Below are 23469 nucleotides of genomic sequence, written 5' to 3'. Positions count from 1 at the left end.
CTGATATCAGACAATTATAATATACCCGTATATTTTTTTAGATTCAATCAAGGAGTCTATTTTTTATTCCACCAATATAACAAGAATTCCTGGAATGCTGTATTGAGTGGATTCTACACCTATTCTACAACTTTTAATTTTTCCTGATTGGATTTGTTTTTTTGTATATCTTTCTTTTTTTTTATTTAACTTTATTACTATTTTTAAAATCAATAATCCATGAAATTTACTAAAAACAAAAACAACAACGATCTATCTACATATTTATATTTTTTTTTCTCTGTTGCACTTGGTCCATTATGTGTGAGATAAACATTGTTATGTGTATAGATCATATATAGTATATACAAATTTAGAAGTTGGAGTTTTTAGAGGTCGATGTCCCCAAACCCGAAAGATTCAAAGAAGGAAGATTCCCTTGATGGCCAGACAACATGAAAGTGGGAAGGTGAGAAGGGACAGACAGAGACATAAAGGATGAGCAGGTGAGAGGTAAGGATAAAAATAACATTTCAGTTAATATATAGGTATCTTTATAATCTTTTATTTGTTATTTCAATTAATCTATTACATTGATTACTATTATTAATTAAGATAAAAAATTTCATTAAAGTTTTTTTGATTTTTATCATCAAGAGTTTCATCTATTTGTCGTATAAATTTTTTTAGAGTAAATGAATCATCTATATAGATTTTTTTATTCGAAAAATCAATTTAAAAAATGACTCATTCACCTATAGTATTACATCTAAACGATCAGTATGACGAATTAATCTCTGACAAAGTTAATCATCAGACGTTGATTTTACAATGATATGTCAACATCAATCTAATCTATGACTATACATATAATATTTTTTTTTCTATTACATACTAGACTGTTACAATTGTTCTTGGGTTTCGTCTTCGAACTTATAAATTCGGTATGAATAAACTTTGGAGTATATGCTGTTGTAAACTCAAATGTAAATGTTAATGCGGTAGTGACTATGGTGACAATGATGACAATAGGTACAAGAATATTGCAGTGAAAGAATTCAGGTCGACCCACAGCTTAAAATTTCAATTCATAGGTGATAATTCTATCATACTTATTTTCATGTACTTTTTTGAAATTTTTTTCATTCATTTTTAGCCAACATGATGAATATACAATTACCATACTTTTAATACATGTAATCATCATGATAATTAATTAAGCATCAAGAGTAAAGAAATATTTTAAAAACGAGTAACATGAACACAAACGTTGCTTGTTTAAAGGGTCATCGAACTATCACTTTATACGTATAAAACACGTATTAGAGATCTGGATGATTCTTGCTTAGTAAAGAGATGCAAACAGGAACAAAAGTCAGCTTTCCCAGTAATCAAATGTTGAGATTAACACTATTACTCTCTGTACCCATTTCATTTTTATACTTTCATTTTTCAGTCTTGGTTTTTTTTTATCTCTTATATACTTGAACCAACTTCCTGTTGATTTATCAATACTCTAAATCTACAAATGGGTTTGTTGAATAAATTTCTTAAACTTTTAAATATAAATAAATTTAATAAATTTTATTTGCAGACAAAGATCAATTGCACATTAATAAATCAATTTGTGTATTTATCAAAATATTAATTCTGTTAAAAGAGATAGGAAAACCTTTTAATTAAATGTGAGTACAAAGTGTTGTATAGTGCAAATGTATGAAGCTGGGAGATTGAATGGTGATTCATCAGATTCTTTAATATGAATAATACCACCTTTTTTAGTGTATATACCAGTTCTATTATATCGATTTCGATCTGTTTTGCATGTATAGTGTGCATTAAATTACTTACATAGCAGTAAGCTAAGCAATTTATTCATAAAAATGTGATGTCCCGATATATATAGATAGTTGTACCTATACTGGCTCTTTTATCCGTACCCACGTAACATTTTGCGGATGAGAGAACTATAACTTTCACGACGTAAGCAGAAAAGAATTTACGGGCACAAGGTCGGGCCTAAGGGACTGGGATCAGTGGAATGTACTTTGTTTAATCACTGTAAAAGTAATTTTTATTTTTTATTATTTTTCCATTTGATTATATTATTAAATTTAAATTTAGAAAATGATACAATTAATGGAATAAAAATTTTGCAAATGACTATCATTGTCCGTTAATAATTACAAGTAATCTATCATTTAACAACTGTGATATGAAATATTCGTGGGCGTTCAAGGGATTGAAAATGACTAAAAACTAGTAATTATGAATGCACGGTTGCAAGTTGAATATGAATATTATGCACAATGTCTGTTTCGAGTTATAGGTTCAAAGCTCTTCCTTCATATTTTATATTTTTGTATTTTTTTCCCTCTTTCCCTCTGTTATGAATATGAAATTGTGGTCGTAAAGGAGTTACACATGTATGAAGCCCATTTAAGTTTGAGCAAAATTTTTTAATTGACCAATTTACTCTGTCTAATTTCATCCTTTAGTATTTATTTTTAGTACCATACACGTTGACATGATAAAATTATTTATTAAAAAGTTGTTCAATTATACAATTAAAAATTCTAATAAATGTTAAAGACATAATTGTTTAGTTTTTTATGTTAATTTAAATGTGAATTTAATATCAGAATAAGTAAAAGGTATAATTTCTTAATGTCAATCATTAAAAAGGTAATTTCAAAAATGACGAACTCCTTTTATGTTATGACTTTGTAAGTACAACTGCGTGCGATTGCGCATGTTGCGTTGTACACGTGTTGTACACTGAAATATGTACATTAAACAAAATACAAATGAGTCAACTTTAGATGGTAACAGTGTCGTTGTAGGATAACACTAAACTACGCAATACGCATATGTATAAATATTATACACAAGTGATGATGATGATGATGATGATGATGATGGTGATAAAGGATAGAGGCAGGTCACAATGACTCGTAGTGACTCGCGCAGGTCAAAGTGTTTATGGTGGGGCATCACAATCCACTGTATTTCGGTGTTCAATCTACCGCTGTAGCTCAGTGAGCTCAGTTTGCTCCGCGGCTGGCTAGTGAACAGATGGTTTATATTGATTTTTGTACTCCACAATATACGTCAAGACTCTGGGAAACGTGCTTTAAATATTTTCAATAAAAGCACTAAAATTTTATTCTGTGTAAAAAGGTTTAAGAAGATTTTTAACAAAAAGTTTTGTTTAAGTGATCAAAAAATTTATCAGTGTAATTTTCGGAGTGAATTCGAGTGAGACGCGCCTGGAGAGAAGGATAAAAAGTCTGTGAGTGAGAGAAGGAAAGAAATAGCGAGGGTGAGCGGGGCGTGGAAAAAGGAGACCACGGAAGGATTCAGGCAACATGGCCACTACAATCGACGACCGGCAGGAACTCTTGGAGCAATTCCAAACGGTAAGTTTCATTTTTCAATTTTGCTTTTCTCTAAAATAATGTCATCAATCACTTTTAATTTTTTTTCAATGACAATTGTTTCAAAAAATTCTTAAAACAGTGAAAAAATAAATAAGTTGGATGTGAAAAGAGGGATTAAATGAATTGAAATGATTTCGGGGAATTTACAAGGCGTCATACTGAGCTTCTCTAATTTCTTTATCGATCCTACGGTTATCACATGCCCTCGTGAGTTACCTGTCTCACCTTCTATTTACTTGTAAAAGCCTCGTGGCTGTTGATCCTTTTCTGCACTTTGCCAATCGGCATTCTTAGCTTATCACTCTGCTTTTGTCCCTTTAAACTTTCAAAAAATATTCCTTCAGATTTTTTTTTACTGTACTTTGATGTCTTTTTCTGATTTTTATCACAATAATGGATACTTTGAGTCTCTTAAAGTTATAAAAATTCTTTTTCATTAACATCAAAAGGTATCAGTGAAATCTTGAATTTAATGTTTGAAAATTTAAATTTATTTTATTAGAATTAGATTTGTATATAACCTTTTCTTATTGGTATTTTCAGTATGATTTCCCTTTTTAACCTAACCATCTATGACTCAGGCAATTAATAAATATGTAGGATAGGCCCGATGAGAAATTTCTGGTTTTATTATGTTTTAATATCAAGAGTCCATTTGAGTATGTGTTATTTTCAAGCATAAAAATACTTTCTCATTTTGATTCAAGTTTATTTAGAATTTTCATAAATCAACATCTTTCATGTTTCCAAGTACTGCATTTCTTTATTATACAAATGTTTAAGTAACCACAAATCTAATTGAAAAAATAATTCCATTAGATTTTTTCATAAAGTAGTAAAGAGTAGCTAATTTGTTGGCATTATGTTCAGAGACGTACATTGAGTTTCTATGTACTGTGAAATAAAATAAATTTAGTTACATTGGTGTCAATGTTGAAGCCTTTTGTTGCTCTTCACTTCACATTAATGTATAAGCATATCCACGTCATTATAATTTAATTTTTCCAAGCATGTTGATTCATCAAGGACGCTCTCATGTTTTGTAAATTCTTGACTTTCAGTTTTGCATATTATTGCTTACGAATTCATTTGTTACGATGCTTTAAAATTTTATTATATTTTACCATTTTATTTCAAGGAAAAATTGATTTTCTTTATTTTTTGTTTTATTCTTAAATATATACAAGGGAACTTGTTGATAAAATGATTCAAAAATTGACGTCATTAAACTATAAAAGGTTCCTTGAATAAAATATGTTTGAGTAAACAATTATCATTCTTTCTTATTTATGAAATAATAAAGATTTTATTTACCATCAAAAGTGATAAAATATTGTTAATTTTTATTCATTATTGTAATTGAACAAAAACGTCTATCAATAATTATCTAAAGATCTGGAATATTATGTCGATTATGAAATATTTAAAAGCTTTCATAGATTATTTAATTACTATAAAATTCATATGTAAAAACGACAAAAATGTTTGTCCCTCACTCTTTTCGCTTGACAGGAAATTTATGGCTATCAGACCAATTCTCCGTTATAATTTATAAAAATTCCACGAAACCGGAGTAGCCACGAGGAAAAAGATAGAGAAAACGAGTTCATACATATTATATAGTGAATATTGGATTTCAATAATTTGTAACTTGTACATAAACTACTATGTATCTACCTGACTTATTCTATAGTTTTGTAAAGCATGTAATAATTTCTGCCGAACTTGAACGGCAACTCATAAATACTGAAAAAATTTCATCTTATAACAGAAGCCACAATTTATAAGTTTGTTATTAGAAACAATAAAAAAAAATTAATTATCGAAAAATCATTTGATTAAATAAAGTTTTAATTTGAAATTTCGCTTCTGAATTCTAATAAAAAAAAAAAGGAGTAAAAAAAACAGACATACGGGCCGTAAATCCTATAAGTATCAGATAAATAAAACAATGAATGTGGAACGTGGTAGAAAGGGAAGTTTGAAGAGGGCAGATAAAATTACGTACTTCCGCCGGTATTTTCTAGAAGGTCTTTAATTGTCCTATTGATCGTTGAGCAGGTTGAGCTTTATAGGGACGAGAATCTTGTCAATCTCTTTTTGCACTTAAAAATACAGACTTCAACTTGTTCTTATATACGGCTGAGATGATAAAGCATGCCAGAATAAGAGGGCAAAAAGGGGGAGGTGAGGGATTAGTGTGTAAAGTATAGAAAGATGAAAAAGCTGTGCTTGTAGCAGACGGGTGTATTCTCTGATGCTCGTAGCCACCTCGCATGGATCACCCTCGTAGGATGAATAAATATATATGACGGTTCTTCGTTGTAGCTAAGAGGGTTGAACAACGCTGCTGAATATCCGGCTTTCGTAACCAGGGTAACGCCTGTCAATTTCTGCACGTCATAAAATTACTGACGGAGTTAATACATCAAGAGTAGCTTGTAAAATCTTTTTCAATTTTCCAACAACTATTGAGCATTATAATATCATCAATATTTATTATGTTGGATTATATTCTTGATGACAAAAAGACAATTATAACTAATAAATTGAAAGACTCGCTGTAAAAAAGTGGTAACAATACTGCTGAGTAAAGGATTAATCGTTATCATTCTTTTCACACCCTCTCGGAAACTATAATATAACTGTAGGGTGCTTCAAAGGGGAAATAACCGTGCAATCAACCATTTTCCACTCTCTAGATTTTTTTATTCTAAAAAATTTAGTACCAATTATTGGTAAATCATAGATTAAATATAGCAGGCATTTAAAATGTAAGAAATTCTTGACCACAGTCTCTGAATGTGTCTATCCGTTTTTAGTTTCATTAACAACCTTCTTTGTGTAGACTTCACTCATTTCTTTTCCTTCTGTTAATCATTTTAACTCTAGTTAAGAACTGATAACAGCTTGCTTTTTAGCCTTGAATTTTATTTTGTATTTAAAAAAAGTCAATAGAAATATTCAATTGTTTATCATTTTAAATTAAAATTAATAATTGTTTATTCATGTTTTAGTGAACTAAATTGCAACTTATCCTTGAGAATGTAAAAAAATAATTGTTATGAAGAAATGATCACATTATTGGTTAATCATGTTTGGTTTTTAAGTCATAAATAGATAGTATTGTCATTTGTTGTGTTTAGACATTTCGATATATATATGAACACATGACTTGCGTAAGAATAATTGTTTTTAAACAACACACCCGTACTTGGATGTAATGTAATTGGTCGCACTGTTCTCTACTTACTATTTAGCATATGTATATGTATGTACGACTCCAGCTGCCACACTCGTGTAAGAATTGCAAAATGACGACTACAGTAGCCGGGTTGAGAAATAATTGGAGCGGCTGCATTGTTTGCCATCAAATCATTCTCTCTCTTTCCGACCCTCCATCAAGGAAAGTCACGTTGACTTCTCTTCTTTTGTGTGTTTCTATTTGATCTTTCAGTCTACTAAAATCTAGATCACGAGTCTTATTAACCTGGAAAAATCTTCAGACTCAAAAAGAGCTTTTAAAGCTCTTGAAATTCTGACTTTTGTTTTTTCGTACGTACCTATATGTACATAGGTCGTTCACCTCCACTTCTGTTATGTTTAAAATATTTTTTTTATTTTCAAAAATTTACTAATTGTTGCTTAGGTATAATAAAAAATAATAAGTCTATGTCACAATATTTTTTCCAAGATTTTTTAGCATGAAAACTTAACAAACCCGAATAAATGAAGGGATAGACCATGGGCTTTGGAAGAACTTGCCGGAGTGAATGAATAAGTAGGCAGGTGGATAGCAAAGTCAGGTGTACAAAAAATAGTGGGCTAATTTATCCAGAAAAGGTATTTTTTTTATCCATACATATTAAAAGTACAGAAGAAAATAGCGTGTAAAAATGAGTAATTGAATTGAAAAAAGACTTGCCGATAGTATTAGATATTGACGTAAATTTCTTTGACGTCAATGCTTGAATAATTTGAGGCATAAAGAAAAAATATTCCATAATGTAGGTTTCACTTGTCCTAGTTTTTGTGACGAATATTAATACGATACTGTTATTCGATTTGGATAAAATGTGGGAGGAGTAAACAAGGTCGAAACCTTGGAAGATTTGAATTGACACCTGAAAAAGTATTAACTTATTTTTTTATTTTTTTTTAAACCTACATTAGATAATTTTTATGTGACCATTCAACTTTTTATCCTTTTGAATTTTAAATGAATGTATTTACTCAAATAGTTTGTCAACTTTTATTTGGAGCAAATAAATTGCATAATCGTATTGTCTGTGGTAAAGTTGCAGATGTATTACACACATTAATTTTTTGTTAGAAATTTCACGATAGACTAACAAGGAATGAAATGAGTAATAACGTGAACATATACCCAGTTAATGTTGGGCGTGCCTAGACGTCTTTCTTGCAACGGAATTATAAGGATATACGTAGAATCGTTTACTGCCTTTTTTAACAGTAATAAAGTAGAAAATTGTGAGTTCGTGAAGTCTTTAAATGTCATTTGGAAATTTATTCTTCTGGTTATTCCGAAACATTGCTGTAAATATAATCAAGTTGTGATTATTTCCAGCAAGCTAGAAAATATTCCTCTATTTTCACTTCCTTGTCGTTTTTCCTTCTAGTTGTTGAATTGCTATTTCTACATATATTTATTTAAATAAGATGATTAATTATCTTTTATTGGCTAAAAAACAACTGGATTTTTCTAACTAACATCAATGTAACTTAATTAAATTTATTGTATTTCATTTCTATAACAATTTTTATGTTCATTTATTGATAATATCCTTTTAATTGAATTCAATCGAATGGAAACAATCTCTTTACTAGACTAAATAGTAAAAGTCATAATCTGTATCAATATATATATATATATATATATATATATATATATATTCAATAGTGTAAAAGTTTTCTATTGGTCATAATACCTCGCAAACTCTTCATTTTTTTTTCTATTCTTGAAAATGCTTATTCAGCCGAGAAAAGTTTTCTATGATTTTCTTTAAACTACAATCACATTTCATTTCTTACTTTATTGTTGACTAGAACAGAAAGTCATTGCCTTAAATCAGAATCTTTTGGGACTCTTCTTCTTCAAAGAATCTCCAAATCACAAATTCATATTTATCTCATTCAATCTACAATACAGATTTTTTTGTTATTTTTTATAAATAAATCAAGTCATTTTATACCAACTTTTATTCGACTCTTACTTCTTATTGACGTCTATTTACTGGAAAATTTATGTCATGACTCAAGCAAATAATCAAATTATTTCACTTATATAACGCTTATTGCAGAAAGCAAAAGTTAATCTCGTGACCAGTATGTCGGTGTTTTTTTTTAAGAATTATTAAAAATAAAACTTGTTTATGTGCTGTCTCATAATAAAGTCTGGAGTCTATATGCAGATAAGCATTTCTATTCGAAAATAATGTCTACACAAAAAATGAAATTAAATAAAAGTGAAATCAACGATAAGAAGTAGAAGAAATGGCGGAAGATAAAAATTAAAACTTTTTTGATAAATAGTTATTTTCCTATGATTCAGTGACGCTGTTTTAATTGTTGCATTATTATTTCTTATTTGATGCATGCAAAGAGAACAATTCAATGTTCAACTAGTGACTCACCATTTGATTCATCATTCAGGATATATGAAGCTGACAAATCACTATTTTAATTGCTAATAAAAATACTTATTATTATTAAAATACACAATAATAAGGGGATGTAAACAAAGGATTTGATTGATAAAAAATGATTTTTATTCGCTAGAATATATTTATGATAAATAATTTTCTATTTAGAAATTCTTTTGTGATAGAATTTGAATAGAGAATTGGCTTTAAAAATTTTTCTTTTGAAATCAAACTTTGTGATACATTTTTCAATCTCCTGAACTTTTTTGAAAGCCTGTCTGTGTATGGATAAATAAAGTATCGGCGTCAGTCATGGGTTGGTGTGTTCAAATATACGTAAACTATTATATCTGTCTGTTGCACGTGTGCCTATTGAGACCCCCAGAGCGAAGAAACTTTGCGTTGGCTCGTGACTCCCCAATATTTTGCTTTATTTTTGGATTTAAATGCATTTAGGGGGTTACCTAAAAATTGACAGAAAAGATACAGATGAGATATAAATAAATATTTATAATTAAAAATATACATACATCATGGATAGTAATTAATTTTTTGTTTATTAAATAAAAATAAATAGTGCTTTCTTAATCATTGTTTTTTCAACACATTCGAAGGAAGAATGAAATAACTCGCGTTAAAATGTAATAATAGATAACATTTTCTTAGTACATTTATTGTTTAAAGACGTGAAAGAAAAACAAAGTGAGTTACACATCTATGAATGAAATGCTCATGATATCGAGGTATTACATGCTTCATTCTCATGCTGAATGAGTATTTCTATATACTTGTATAGATACAATCCCTTTTATGAAAACTTATATTCTCACGTGTCTAACAGGGCGGTCAATCTTTTGTCTCACGTATCCCACGGTGAGCTTCTTATTACCCATGCTCTTATAATTAATCCATTCTTATACGGATTCTACTCTTTTACATCCGACACTTGCAAAAATTAAGTTCAACGAACCAAATCGAGAAATTCCAGAATCGTAAACGGGTTTATTTGTATTTTAATTACTTAATACATATTGTGAATATGTTATTACCACAAATGACTCATTATTATTATTTATTTTAATATCTCTTTAATTTATTTTTATTTAATCATCGAAAAAAATCTTAATGACATTCAGCATTTATTTTCTCAATTATACTTTAGTATCGACAAATAATCAACATTTTTAATGACAACAATTTAATTCATATTATAATAATATTCATGAAATTTAGAGTAATAGCTGTTTAATTATTCTCAGTTACTATTAAACAATAAAACTTAATGAAACATTGGAAATAAATAATTAAATAGAAAAATACATATAATGTGTAGTAATTAGTAATTTTAAATAAATAAATGAAAATTGAAAAGAAATAGAAACAAATAATTATACTGCGTGACACGGCGATATCTTGAAGTTATTATATTGCAAACAGTCATTAAAAAATAATCATGATAATTTTATAACTTCAAATGTTTATGATATTTAAATTGATTCTGTTATACTTATATGACACTGATGGTGACAATAAGTTCCAGAATTTTTTAATTACATTGTTAATAGCTGAATAAATTAGAACATGATTACAAACAGCTATCATCAACTATTATTAATTCAGGTTAGAGAAGCGCAAACTTGAAAATATTTAACCAATTAAATTCCTTCAAGTCTTAATTACTCAAAACTTCATGAAGGTATGTTGAGAAAATAGGATAATAATTTTTTTGGAAAGTGATGATTATCCTTGAAATTCCTATCACCAGGTGGTGAGTGTATCGTGTCGACTGAATAACAGAGACTCGTTTAGAATACGAAGATACTTTGCGGAAGAATACAAGTCGTACAAGGAGTGGGTGCAACTTAAACGAGTGGCTCGTCCGTACATTCCATACTACAGATTCTTTCTTGTTGAATCTCTCAGTCTTGTAGTACTTGTTTACTTTTATTTCTTGTCAGTTCAGATCGTGACCAGTTTCTCCTTGAACTCTCATCAAAAATACATGTTTTCACGAAAAAATCCGTTGACATCTGATTGAGATTTTCCCATTTTTACACTCAAAATATTCATTTGGATTATTTTCAAATAGAATGACGGATATTACTTTTAACATTAATACGTGAAGACCTGGTGATTGCTCATGACTCACTAAAGAACTTCCTTTGAAATCTAAGACTTACGTAAAGCTTAGAGAGTTAAGTTCAAATTTCATGTGTAATCTTTTTAACAATTTTACGACAAAAGTCTCTAATCTAGGTCAATTGCTTTGAAGATTAAGAAACACGAATAATATCTAATGTATCATTTATGACTTTGTTATATTTTTTTATCGTTAAAATAAATATTATATTTTAATTCTAAATACTATTTGTAAGAAAAATTAATATTTCTATAAAGTTTTTTATTTTTTTATGTTTTAACCTTCTCTCGGAAGTGACGAAGATGATAAGAATAAAAATAAATGATAATTGTTACTAAAATGAGAAATAAAAATTAAAAAAGAGACATTTTATTGTTATCAATTGCAGGAAAAATATATACTTTTAAACATATATTATTGAAGATTATTAGATGCGTGGGTGAAATGAATCACATATGATCAGTCATTGACGTGTGATTCATAAAAATTTAATTTATTCCTTTTTTTTATTCTTCACAATTAATTTAATTTTGAATGTATAATTAATTGAAAAAAAAAGTGAACAAAAGTGAGGTATTTACATGAATGTGTGACGAAGAAAAAGAAATAAAAACATGATTTAAAATGCACAAGGAAAAAGGAAATGATATAAAATCTTCTAATGGAGAGGCTAGTGACCCCTCAGCTTGAAGGGACACTAATGTCAACGTTTGGAGTAAAGTTAAACTCTAGAGTTGAGCTGCAAGGGCAGAATGAAGCGCAACAAAATGTGGACATTTACAATTAGCCTCAGGGAAGTCTCGTCGTCGCAACAGGTTTTTCTTTCCATAACTTGGCGACAATTTCTGGCTCCAAGGAATTCTCTAATAGTTTAAATGATGTACCAGTTGACGTTGTTTTTTTGACTTTTTTTTTCTCAGCTTTAAAAATATATAAATAAAAACTCTTCAGTAAATTATTGCCTTCAAATTTGCAGTCAATTCATTGAAGGATAATTATTATTAATTAACGATTCAAATAATGCTTAATACCACGTGATATCATTGATGGGGGATTATCAAACCACAAAAACCAGTCACAGCTGCAGCTATCATGCTGCAGTTTCATTGAAATTGATCTTTTGCTACCTTGAAATAACATATGTATGCTACTTATTTGGACAAAAAATAGACAACAAAAAATGAAATAATCTCAAGATTGAAACTTGACAACGGTTGCTTTATACACAAACTGTAATATTTTCTTTACCTACTAGTGTATCGATGTGAGGATTTAATTGATGTAATGCTTCACTCTTCTATAGTAAGAAGAGTGAAGTGTTTTTTTTTTAAATAGATAATAATAAAAGAGTTCATGTTTGTTATTTAGCATATTAGCAAAGAGTAGAGCTTCAAAATCAAGGCTAACAATTGTCATCTGATGTATAATGTCCTCGTCTTGAAAGTTGTCTCCCTCCTACGTGAGAGTCAATGCATGCAGTAATATAATAACGTAGATTCGCAGACGACAAGCAATTCCAGACGTACTTGAATCTTCATGTATTGTATTATTCAGTTAACTCATATGTCATATGTCAAGTAAATGTCGATAAGTGTATACTTCGATACCCACGATTAGATAAAGATAAATAAATGGCAATATTTAAATCAACTTTTTTTTTATCAATGACATAATGATTTATCAGGTTTTTAATCAATGTCATGAAAAACTATTAATTGTGATGAATTTATATTGGGAAAATTCTTGTAAACATTTGATTCCGACGTTAACGTGGTCACGGTTTGAAAACATAAATTAAGAATGTTCTTGCATTCCATTGCGTCTGTCATCTAAGCAACCATAACGGTGACGACATGGACAATATTACTAACCAGGCCAACTATTACGCGACCAAGAAAAATAATGAAACACTTGATGCAGGTCATTTTACGTGTAATGCATGTAATTTATATCTCAATTTGTCCTTCATGCCTTCTGAACATTTCCCAATTTTTTATCTATTCTTCCTTTCATCAATCCCTTATCTTACATCGTAAAGACATACTTAATTGGTGAACACTATTAAAACATTACTATTTTTATTATCCATGGGAAATGAAGAATTCTTTCTTCGCACAAAAAACATACATGTATCTCTCTACACTACTCCATGCAGTGGATTTATTACCATATCTTCTACCTACACAAAAAAAATAATTATATTCTGCTGTAGAAAATTATACAATTAGTAAATAGAACTCACTTGAACATTAAGTGGAGTTGATAAAACAAATAGAACACTATCAGCAATATCACTACTTTCTATGACAGGTCTTCCTACATTTTGCTTCAAATCTTCAACTGGTCCAATTATTTCAGTTCTTACATATCCAGGATATATTGACTACATTTGTGAAAAATATCAAATATATTTATAAATGTTATCATTGATTATTGATTTATAAATAAATAAGTACACCTACACAGATTCGAATCTTATCTTTTGTTTCAGCAATTTCTGATCTTAAAGTATCAGCCAGAGCACGCATGGCAAATTTACTCGCAGTATACATGTTAAATTTACGATGTCTTGTTTTTATACTTTGCCCAAGTATACTAAAAAAAGATACGTTTAAACACTTAATGATAAGTTTTATATCTAAGAGTAAACCAAAAATTTAATCACCTATTAATGTTTATGATGTGACCTTCTCTTTGATGTCTACGCATAGATTTTAAAGCTTCTTTAGAACATATAGCAGGTGCGAGAGCATTAACGTTTAATACTTCACGCAGATCTTCTGTCTTAGTCTCTGAAACAACAAAAATGAATCAATCATTGTTTTATAAAATTATTTATTCGTTTAATAATTAATTACCTTCAAAAGAGGATAGTCTAATAATTCCTGCATTATTAATCAAGATGTCAACACCGTTGAAGATTTTTTCAGCATATTCAAACGCATCCAGAATATCTTTTTCATTCTGTACATCACATCGCATAAAATAAAATGAACCTTTGCAGCCTGCAAGACTTTTTGATAATTCTTTCAATCTTTCTTCACGCCTCGCAAGCCCCAAAACATTAACTCCTTCATGAACTAGAGCCTTTGAAATGGCTTCACCTATTCCAGAACTTGCACCAGTCACTATTGCAAGTTTTCCAACCCAACGATTCATACTTGTAAGCAGACGATGAACTACTGGTGTTGGTATTAATTTCAAAAGCAACTGATTCGTTACCACAATGCTGGTATTAAGTTTATATCTCTTGCTGATAAAAATAACTTCAATTATTATTTTATCTTTGTTCTTTGGATAAAATTTTTGTAACATTAATTATCGTATAAACTAAATGTCATATTTAGTACGAAGATTCGGTAAAACCAATTATAATAATAAAATAAATATTGTTTAGTTTTGATGAGTATTTATTTTTAGCAAATAATTCATATAAAAGTAAAAGAAAAAAACGAGGTTTTTAGAATCCACTGATAGCTAAATCTTCAATCTAGAAAAAAAATATAGAAGTTAAATATTTCATTAATGGAAAACATTGATTTTTAATTAATGGATCACAACATTAGTATTGGAAAAATTAAATACCTGAACGTGAGGAGGTGCTGAAAGAGCATAAATGACAGCATTTGCTATATCTTCACTCCGTAAAACTTCAGGCATAATACTATTGAGTATAGTTGGGTCAACTCCAGAGCTAGTATTAATCTCTGTTTTGACGGCACCAGGATAAATTGTCTACAAAATGAAAAAATTTATTGTGATTTATTGAGTATAATTTTTATCTACAAGTCTTAAATTTAAAAATAATTATTACAGTCAATCGTATCTTATCTTTAGCTTTTGCAATTTCTGCTCTAACATTCTGAGCTATTGCCCGTAAACCAAATTTAGTTGCTGGATAAATGTTGATTGGTAGTGGATCTATTATTGTGGCATTAAGACCGGCAAGGCTACAAAAAATTTTACAAATTCAATATTTGTGCGTAATAATATGGTTAATTATTATTATATATACTTACCTATTAATATTTATGATATGTCCTTCTCTTTTGTGTTTGCGTAATGATTTCAAGGCTTCTCTGATGCATATTACAGGTGCAATCAGATTTATATCTGTGACGGCATGAATCTCATCCGTCTTCAAAGCTAAACAAAATATCATATTCAGTAAATAAATAGTTAATCAAATAGTTAAATGTACTAAAGTTAAATCTTACCATCGAATAGAGCAGCTTTGACAATTCCTGCATTGTTAATTAAAATATTAACACCACCAAGTTTTTCATCAGCATATTTGAATGCATTCAAAATATCTTTTTCATTACGTACATCACATTTCATATAATAAAATGATCCCCTACACCCAGTAAGACTATTTTGCAGTTTCTTAAGCTTTTCTTCTCCTCGTGCAAGTCCAAGAACGTTTACGCCTGCTATAACTAGAGCTTTCGCAGTAGCTTCACCAATTCCAGCACTTGCTCCAGTTACAATTGCAAGTTTTCCAGCCCAACGATCCATTCTTGTTAACAATGAATAGAATACTGATGGTTTAACTGACCTATGAAATGTATGACTTGTAATTCTGTGTGCATTTTATAGTGGCAACGATTCCTCCTACTCCTATAAATATACTTTTTATTCATTTTACTCAACCTTCAGAAATAATTTGCTTGACGTTCTTGCTCTTATATAAAAGAAAAAATAATAAATTAAATATTACAGCTGAGAAGTTGATAAGTGGCATTATTATTGTCATTATTGCAAATGCATTAATGATTTTAAATGCAATTGCAAATACTTGATGTCATCTTACGTTTTACTACACTATTAAATTATATTTTAAATAATTGAAAAAAAACTAAATTTACGTATTATATTTGTTTATTATTTAAAATCATTTATATATTTGGGAAAAAACATAATCAATTGATCCAGCAAGTTCACTTATTTGTATTGAATCCAGTAACAACTAAATCTTCGATCTAAAAAATAATAAACGTTGAAGTATAATTTATTTCAACAAAAATAATGATCAAAATTTTACCTGAACATGAGGTGGTGTCCCAAGTATATATAGCAGAAGATTAGAGACATCAGTACCCTCTATGCCTGCCATTGTTTTGGTAACCACGTCTGGATCAAATTGAGGCTTTTTTTCTTTCAGCGCTGTATTTACTAGACCACAGTAGATTGACTAAAAAATCACTCATATTAATGATTGTACAATGATATTTTTTACTAGTAGAATTTTATACATACTGTCACTCGTATCTGATCTTTGGCTTTTGCAATATCCACTCTAAGATTATCGGCCACTGCACGCAGAGCAAATTTACTTGGTGGAGAGAGGTTTAGTGGTAAAGGTACGGCTTTAGCATTAATACCAGAAATGCTAAATATTATGATAATTAATTTCAAATTGATAGTAAAAAAATACAAAAATAAAATTCAATTACCTATTGATGTTGATAATATGACCTTCTTTGTTATGCTTACGGATAGATTTGATAGTTTCTCTGATGCATATCACAGATCCAATCAGATTGACTTCCATTATTTCATGCATATCTTCTGTCGAGAGTACTAGAAAACGAATTGAGAAGTGATGGGTAGATTTGAAAATTGAAAAATAATTCGTAACGAGAATCTATTTTTTTACCATCATATGTTGCAACTTTAAATACACCGGCATTATTAATTAAAATATCAACACCACCAAATTGATCTTCAGCGTATTTGAAAGCACTTAATATTTCTTTTTCATTACGTATATCACATTTCATATAATGAAAAGATCCTTTAGTTCCAATAAAATTTTTTTGTAACATTTTGAGCTTTTCGTCATTTCGAGCGAGCCCCAATACATTGATACCGTCTTGAATTAAGGATTGTGAAATAATTTTACCAATTCCAGAGCTTGCTCCAGTTACTATTGCAAGTTTTCCAACCCAACGATTCATATTTTTTAACAGTTAGTAGAATAGTATACGTTCAACTAATTTAAGGATAGCTAGATTACTCCTATAAATATTTTTTTTGTTATCTTTATCCTTGACAAATAATACGTTTCAAATGCTTATATCGAAATGATGGACGTGGATACCATTTTTAACTTGAAAATTTTAAATCATTATTCATAGAATTTCCGTATAATCTATAAAAATTCTGAAATAAATGTACCAGTTTCGTTATTTGAAAAATTATCTAGAAGTTTTTTTATTAAATCATAATCAGAAATAGACAATTAAATATTATTCCATGGTCTCTTGATGATTTTCTTGTTAATAAAAACATAATTATATAAGTATTTAATTGATTATACTTTTTTTTTGCTTACTTACTTAATCACATTGAATATTGATGGACTCATTATTTAATCAATTACCCGGTGAAACAAGAAGCTTGTTTGAATACTTATCTTTTATTTTCATTATTCATCTTAATTAATTTAATTATTCATAATGAAATATTTCTTTGTATTTTTATTATAAAACCATTTTTTTTAATTTAAAAAAACTTTCAATAAATTCAGTTATAAAATAGCTTTTATTCATTATAATTTATTCAACAAATTTTTTAGTAACATTATGGTTATTGATGATTCCATTTATTTAGATAACTTTATTCTTTGTTATGAACTGCAGTAATTACCAAATCATCCACCTAATATAGAATCAATAAATGTTCATAAATTAACTTAGACATAATATTATATATAAAATAAAATAAAAATAAATTTACTTGAACATGAGGTGGTGCTCCAAGTGCGTACATTACACCATTTGCGATATCTTCACTTACTAAGGCTGGCATCAGATTGAAAATAGCTTCTGTATCAAGACCAGAAAGTTCTATTATCTCTGTATTCACCAAACCAGGATAGATTGTCTAAAAAAGCTCATATCAATTATTGTATAGTGTTTTTGTTGTTCATCATTCATAGAATTATATACATACTGTCAATCGTATTTTATCTTTATTTTGCTTAATCTCCATCTTCAATGAATCAGCCATAGCACGCATAGCAAATTTACTTGCTGGATAAATATTGATAGGTATTGATGCTATTTTAGCATCAAGTCCAGCAATACTAAATGAATATCCAATAGATAAAACAAAAAACTCGATAATAGAAAAAAATTAATTTAGTATATTTTTCAATCATCACTTATCTACCTGTTAATATTGAAAATGTGACCTTCTTTTTTACTTTTGCGTAAAGATTTTAGAGCCTCTCTAATGCATGTTACAGCAGCAATCAGATTTACATCCATTACCGCCCGTAAATCTTCTATCTTAGTTTCTGGAAAAAATATTTAAGATAATGAGTCCAAATAGTGTAATTTATCACATCATCAAAAATCAACCCAAAAAGAGAGAAGATACTTTTATCATTATTCATCATTACCTTGAAATGGAGCAGCTTTAAGGATGCCTGCATTATTGATCAAAATATCAACGCCACCAAGTTTTTTTTCAGCATAGTCAAATGCATTTACTATGTCTGCTTCATTTTGTACGTCACATTTAGCAAAATAAAACAATCCCTTACAACCAGATAACTCTTTTTTTAAACTTTCAAGTCTATCTTCACGTCTCGCAAGTCCTAAAACGTTTACTCCACTTCGAACTAATGATTTACAAATGGCTTCGCCGATTCCAGAGCTAGCACCAGTAACTATTGCAAGTTTTCCAATCCAACGATCCATCTTTCTTGATGATGTACAAAATACTGTAAGCAAAATCAATGTTCTTCAGATGATGATTTATAAAGTGAACAACTGTTATGTAACTTTAATAAGAGTTTTATGTTTGTTACTTCATAGCACTTTAATAATACTACGTGATAGATAATCAATGAGTATGTAATGACATATACTTCCGCTTAAATTTGCTTTATCACGATGATATTGACTTTAATAATTTTTAATTAAATAGAAAAATGACTGATAATTTTTTATACTGTCAATTAATCGAACGCTCGAAATTCAGTTAATTGGTAATCAACGGTCATAATATATATCAAAAAAGAGATAGTACAGTAAAACCTCTAATATTTTGAACCTTCATCCAATCAAACACCCCAGAAATCCCTCACTCTTTTTTCCATATACTTTGTATTAGACGTTTTCGCACCAACCTCTCTGATTTTGAGGAATTCTGAGAAACCATAGCCCCGAATTCCCAAAATGTTAGAGGTTTCACTGTATTCACAGTATATACATAAATAAAGTAATACCAAGTGTGATCTCACTGTTACAATGAACGGATGGAGAATGATCTAGGAAATTGATGCAGTGATGGTTAAGTTGACATTGCACATGTTTAATATGTTTCAAGGATAAAATGTACAGAAGTTACAGATAAAAAAATATGTAAAATCATATAAAAGTTTAGAAAATTAATATAATAGATTTATTAATGTAAAGTAATTAAAAATTATTTATAAATTAATTTTTATACTTATGGTGTTACAACACATAAAATATCTATTGTGCAAAGTCTTTTATCTTAGAGATGTGAGAACAAATCTAAAGGAAAAATCGTGGGACTGTCTGGAAGTAACGGTTTAAAATACTTTTATTACTGAAATGAAATAATAACCATCTATTCTTGAATGTTCTTATTTGTTAATGATACTGTCATTGACTCTGATGGATTTTTTTACACAAGAAGCGAATTTATTTTTGGAACTTTTTTAGCAAAATATCTGTTATTGATTCATCATTTAAAGTCATGAATGAAGAAGTAATAAAATGAAGAGTGAGACTGCAAAATGAACAGGAAGGAAGCCTGTCAGACTACGTCAGGATACCGTCGAGAAGGAAATTGGATTGATTGTGTGAAGGTCGAACAGTACAAAATAAATGATCACTTAAAGACCTTGAGCAATATTCTCATTTTCTAATACAGGAAGTCTTTGAAATGCTTCTAAAATTTTAAATGTTCAACTCTAATATGTAACATACGAAATTAGTTCATGGAAAAATGAACTATAAAATGATCGTTTTGTAAAAATTTTTTATCTGTCTAATCGATTTGATAACAACGATAAGCGAAGTATCGTAGTTTTTACTCATCACTCGTTACACATTACGTAGACTCTTAAATAAAATTACTATATTTTATCATTGAAAATTATTTAAATTTTACTCTATTACCTGTGTAAATAATTTAATATTATTTTTATCAATATGGACATTCTTTTTATAAAAAGATTCGATATTGTTGAAGAATATTTTCAAGATTTTCGAGAATTATTTCGATTAGTGAGTAATTTCTGTTTCAGTTTCAGGTATTTCTCTAAAAATATTTATTATTATTATTTCTTTTTTTTTTGAACATTTTGTGAGAACATTATTTAGTCATTAATATTTATAAACGAATAAATATTGTTTTCTTCAATGTTAAGGAATATTTTTAGCTGTGTTATTAAGTTAGTAAAATATGACAAATAAATTGATGATATTGATGGAACATATTTGTTCATGATTGATGTTTAGTCAGTTGCCAGAAGAATAATTGAAGTAATGACTTTTGAGATATTCATTTGATAAACGATATGCTGATGAAAACTCATCACCTGATAAATATCATTTATATCTAGTATATTAACTTTAAACAAAATCTTTTATGGATTAATCGATGAAATACTTACATGGAATTTGTTTTTGTTTAGATTGACGAAAATGGTGATGGATTCATTGACCTCACGGAGTTGCGTAGTGCTTTGGACGTGTGCGGATTTAAAATGCCGGGTTACAAAGTTCGTCAGATGATTGAAGAATATGACGACAAACAACAGTTTCAACACAAAGGTCGTTTGTCCTTCGAAGAGTTTGAGAAGCTTTGCAGAGAACTCAAGGCCAACGAGCTTGGATCTACATTCAAGCAGGTTGTATCAAAGAAAGAAAATCTTGAGACTCTTGGTGGAATATCAGAAGCATCTAGTGAGGGTACAACACACTCAGTAAGACTTGAAGAACAATTGGCTTTTAGTGATTGGATTAATACAAATCTTGGCCATGATCCTGATCTCAAACATTTATTGCCAATTGATCCAGAGGGCAGACTGCTTTATGATAAAGTCGAAGATGGAATTTTACTCTGGTAAATATTTTTTTCTAACAAATTTATGTAATAAATTATTATATTTTTTTATAATTTTAATAACTTTTGGTTATATTTTAGCAAAATTATCAACCATTCTTGTCCAGACACCATCGATGAACGAACAATAAATAAAAAAAATCTTACTCTTTACAAAAAGCATGAGAATTTAACTCTAGCTCTTACATCAGCCCAAGCAATCGGTTGTAACATAGTAAATATTGATGCTCATGACTTAACAAAAGGCTCTCCACATCTGGTTCTCGGTCTCCTTTGGCAAATTATTAGAATTGGATTGTTTAATCAAATTACTCTTGAAAATTGTCCAGGCCTTGCAACTTTACTCCAACATGGTGAAAAGATTGAAGATCTTTTGAAATTATCACCAGAAGCTATTCTTCTTCGATGGGTCAATCATCATTTAGAAAATGCTGGAATTGTTCGAAGATGTACTAATTTCCAATCAGATATTACAGATTCAGAAATTTATTCACATTTGATTAAACAAATTGCTCCAAACTCAGCTGGAGTGACTTTAGAAGCTCTGATGGAACCAAATCATGTTACCAGGGCAGAAATTATGCTTCAACAAGCTGGAAAACTCGGTTGTCGAAGTTTCGTAACGCCCAGTGATGTTGTCAATGGAATTTATAAACTTAATCTTGCCTTTGTTGCAAATATGTTTAACAATTATCCTGGATTAGATAAACCAGCCGAAAATATTGAAGGTTTGGGATCTTTAGAAGAAACTAGAGAAGAAAAAACCTACAGAAATTGGATGAATTCTATGGGGGTGTCTCCATATGTCAATTGGTTGTATTCTGATCTGGCTGATGGTCTTGTTATTTTCCAACTTTATGACATTATCAAACCAGGAACTGTCAAGTGGCCTAAAGTTCATAGAAAATTTTCCAAACTCCGTAAATTTATGGAAAAATTGGAAAATTGCAATTATGCAGTAGAATTAGGAAAGCAAATGAACTTTTCGTTGGTAGGAATAGCTGGACAAGATATTAATGATGGAAATGCTACTTTGACTTTGGCTCTAATTTGGCAGTTAATGAGATCTTATACGCTTTCGTTGTTATCCAGTATTGCAGGAACACCAGGTAGTCCAGTTGTTGAAAAAGAAATTGTCCAGTGGGTAAATTCAAAACTTCAAGCAGCTGGAAAGAGTAGTAGTATTAAAAGTTTTCAAGATTTTGCAATAGCTGATGGTCGACCCGTTATAGACCTCATTGATGCTATCAAACCTGGAGTTGTAAATTATGAACTTGTTAAAGTTGGTGGAACTGAAGAGGTAAATATTATTCAATCGATGAATTTTTTAAACTGTTTTGTTCATTGTTCTGAATTAATATATTTCTTTCAGGATAATCTAGACAATGCAAAATATGCAATATCTTTAGCAAGAAAATGTGGAGCTCGAGTTTATGCCCTTCCTGAAGATATAACTGAAGTGAAACCCAAAATGGTAATGACCGTATTTGCCTGTCTTATGGCTATGGATTACATTCCAAATATGGATTCAAAACAAAATAATATTAACAACATCAATAATGTTAATAACGTAAATAATATGAAAAACGGGCAATAATATGGTATTAATACTGAAAAAATTTTATGATAAAATTATAATAATAATAATTATGTGATTTCAATAATTACATATAAAACAAATGGATTACTTATTAATTTAAGAATAATTTTTAATTAAATTTTTTATACGTATAGTCAAGAATATATGATAAATAATATCGATTTCAAGTGGATCATGATTTCATATTTAATGCAATAATAAATGTATATACACGTCTATTTAGTCGGTACTAATTTTAAAATAAAAAAAATTCGATTAAAAGATCCATAATAAGATTAAAAAAATTTTGTAGGGTAAAATTTTTTTGACTGATCTTTTTATACCGACTTGAAATATATAATAAAACTACCATAAAAAAAACTTTACAAGTAAACACAATCTTAAGTCGTATTTTATACATATATTATATGCCTATGATCAACGACCGTACCTTTATATGCATTGAATGCTTATTTAAGTGACAGTCTATTGATTATATGTTAATTAATATACTTTACAAACGATTTTGTATCTTTTTTCTTTCAATCGCATTCAATA

General features: G+C 29.1%; 4 protein-coding genes across 6 annotated transcripts; 1 reads left to right on the top strand and 3 right to left on the bottom strand.

The window, feature by feature from the left end:
• Window positions 1-2796: 2796 nt before the first annotated feature.
• On the top strand, window positions 2797-22987 carry Fim (plastin-2 Fim). Of its 3 annotated transcripts, none has more exons than XM_035080202.1 (4): window positions 2797-3398; window positions 20902-21332; window positions 21414-22632; window positions 22705-22987. In XM_035080202.1, the coding sequence occupies exons 1-4, from the start codon at window positions 3348-3350 to the stop codon at window positions 22927-22929; spliced, it is 1926 nt and encodes a 641-aa protein (XP_034936093.1). In that variant the 5' UTR covers window positions 2797-3347; the 3' UTR covers window positions 22930-22987. The 3 variants fall into 3 exon arrangements, with proteins under 3 accessions (XP_034936093.1, XP_034936094.1, XP_034936092.1); XM_035080203.1 differs by lacking the exon at window positions 2797-3398 and adding an exon at window positions 19507-19525; XM_035080201.1 differs by lacking the exon at window positions 2797-3398 and adding an exon at window positions 19817-20491.
• Window positions 14615-15788, bottom strand: LOC118065125 (farnesol dehydrogenase-like). The gene is made up of 5 exons (XM_035080207.1): window positions 15440-15788; window positions 15242-15368; window positions 15037-15172; window positions 14808-14957; window positions 14615-14712 (listed from the first exon to the last, which is right to left on the bottom strand). Exons 1-5 carry the CDS (start codon window positions 15738-15740, stop codon window positions 14683-14685), a joined length of 744 nt encoding a protein of 247 aa, XP_034936098.1. The 5' UTR covers window positions 15741-15788; the 3' UTR covers window positions 14615-14682.
• On the bottom strand, window positions 16086-17228 carry LOC118065123 (farnesol dehydrogenase-like). The gene is made up of 5 exons (XM_035080204.1): window positions 16882-17228; window positions 16679-16805; window positions 16482-16614; window positions 16267-16416; window positions 16086-16204 (listed from the first exon to the last, which is right to left on the bottom strand). Exons 1-5 carry the CDS (start codon window positions 17180-17182, stop codon window positions 16163-16165), a joined length of 753 nt encoding a protein of 250 aa, XP_034936095.1. The 5' UTR covers window positions 17183-17228; the 3' UTR covers window positions 16086-16162.
• LOC118065124 (farnesol dehydrogenase-like) lies at window positions 17750-19525 on the bottom strand. The gene is made up of 6 exons (XM_035080206.1): window positions 19462-19525; window positions 18631-18954; window positions 18399-18525; window positions 18180-18312; window positions 17964-18110; window positions 17750-17885 (listed from the first exon to the last, which is right to left on the bottom strand). The coding sequence occupies exons 2-6, from the start codon at window positions 18929-18931 to the stop codon at window positions 17844-17846; spliced, it is 750 nt and encodes a 249-aa protein (XP_034936097.1). The 5' UTR covers window positions 18932-18954; window positions 19462-19525; the 3' UTR covers window positions 17750-17843.
• Window positions 22988-23469: the final 482 nt, after the last annotated feature.

This window comes from Chelonus insularis, unplaced genomic scaffold (genome assembly GCF_013357705.1).
Source record: "Chelonus insularis isolate UGA/USDA-ARS -01 unplaced genomic scaffold, ASM1335770v1 contig_270_pilon, whole genome shotgun sequence".
NCBI lineage: Eukaryota > Metazoa > Arthropoda > Insecta > Hymenoptera > Braconidae > Chelonus > Chelonus insularis.
This window is presented reverse-complemented; position numbering and strand designations above follow the sequence as displayed.

What these genes read in the sequence shown, in the direction of transcription:
- LOC118065125 (XM_035080207.1), bottom strand. Translation starts at nt 15,740, where the DNA reads ATGGATCGTTGGGCTGGAAAACTTGCAATTGTAACTGGAGCAAGTGCT. An exon ending in CAAAGCTGCTCTATTCGATG is followed by an intron (nt 15,369 to 15,439) that starts GTAAGATTTAAC and finishes TATTTTGTTTAG; the next exon opens with CTTTGAAGACGGATGAGATT. An exon ending in AAGATAAGATACGATTGACT is followed by an intron (nt 14,958 to 15,036) that starts GTAATAATTATT and finishes TTCATTTTGTAG; the next exon opens with ACAATTTATCCTGGTGCCGT.
- LOC118065123 (XM_035080204.1), bottom strand. Translation starts at nt 17,182, where the DNA reads ATGAATCGTTGGGTTGGAAAACTTGCAATAGTAACTGGAGCAAGCTCT. An exon ending in TAAAGTTGCAACATATGATG is followed by an intron (nt 16,806 to 16,881) that starts GTAAAAAAATAG and finishes TTCGTTTTCTAG; the next exon opens with TACTCTCGACAGAAGATATG. An exon ending in AAGATCAGATACGAGTGACA is followed by an intron (nt 16,417 to 16,481) that starts GTATGTATAAAA and finishes GTGATTTTTTAG; the next exon opens with TCAATCTACTGTGGTCTAGT.
- LOC118065124 (XM_035080206.1), bottom strand. Translation starts at nt 18,931, where the DNA reads ATGGATCGTTGGATTGGAAAACTTGCAATAGTTACTGGTGCTAGCTCT. An exon ending in AAGATAAAATACGATTGACA is followed by an intron (nt 18,111 to 18,179) that starts GTATGTATATAA and finishes GAGCTTTTTTAG; the next exon opens with ACAATCTATCCTGGTTTGGT. An exon ending in GAGCACCACCTCATGTTCAA is followed by an intron (nt 17,886 to 17,963) that starts GTAAATTTATTT and finishes ATTCTATATTAG; the next exon opens with GTGGATGATTTGGTAATTAC.
- Fim (XM_035080201.1), top strand. Translation starts at nt 20,417, where the DNA reads ATGGACATTCTTTTTATAAAAAGATTCGATATTGTTGAAGAATATTTT. An exon ending in GAAGATGGAATTTTACTCTG is followed by an intron (nt 21,333 to 21,413) that starts GTAAATATTTTT and finishes GTTATATTTTAG; the next exon opens with CAAAATTATCAACCATTCTT. An exon ending in AAGTTGGTGGAACTGAAGAG is followed by an intron (nt 22,633 to 22,704) that starts GTAAATATTATT and finishes TATTTCTTTCAG; the next exon opens with GATAATCTAGACAATGCAAA.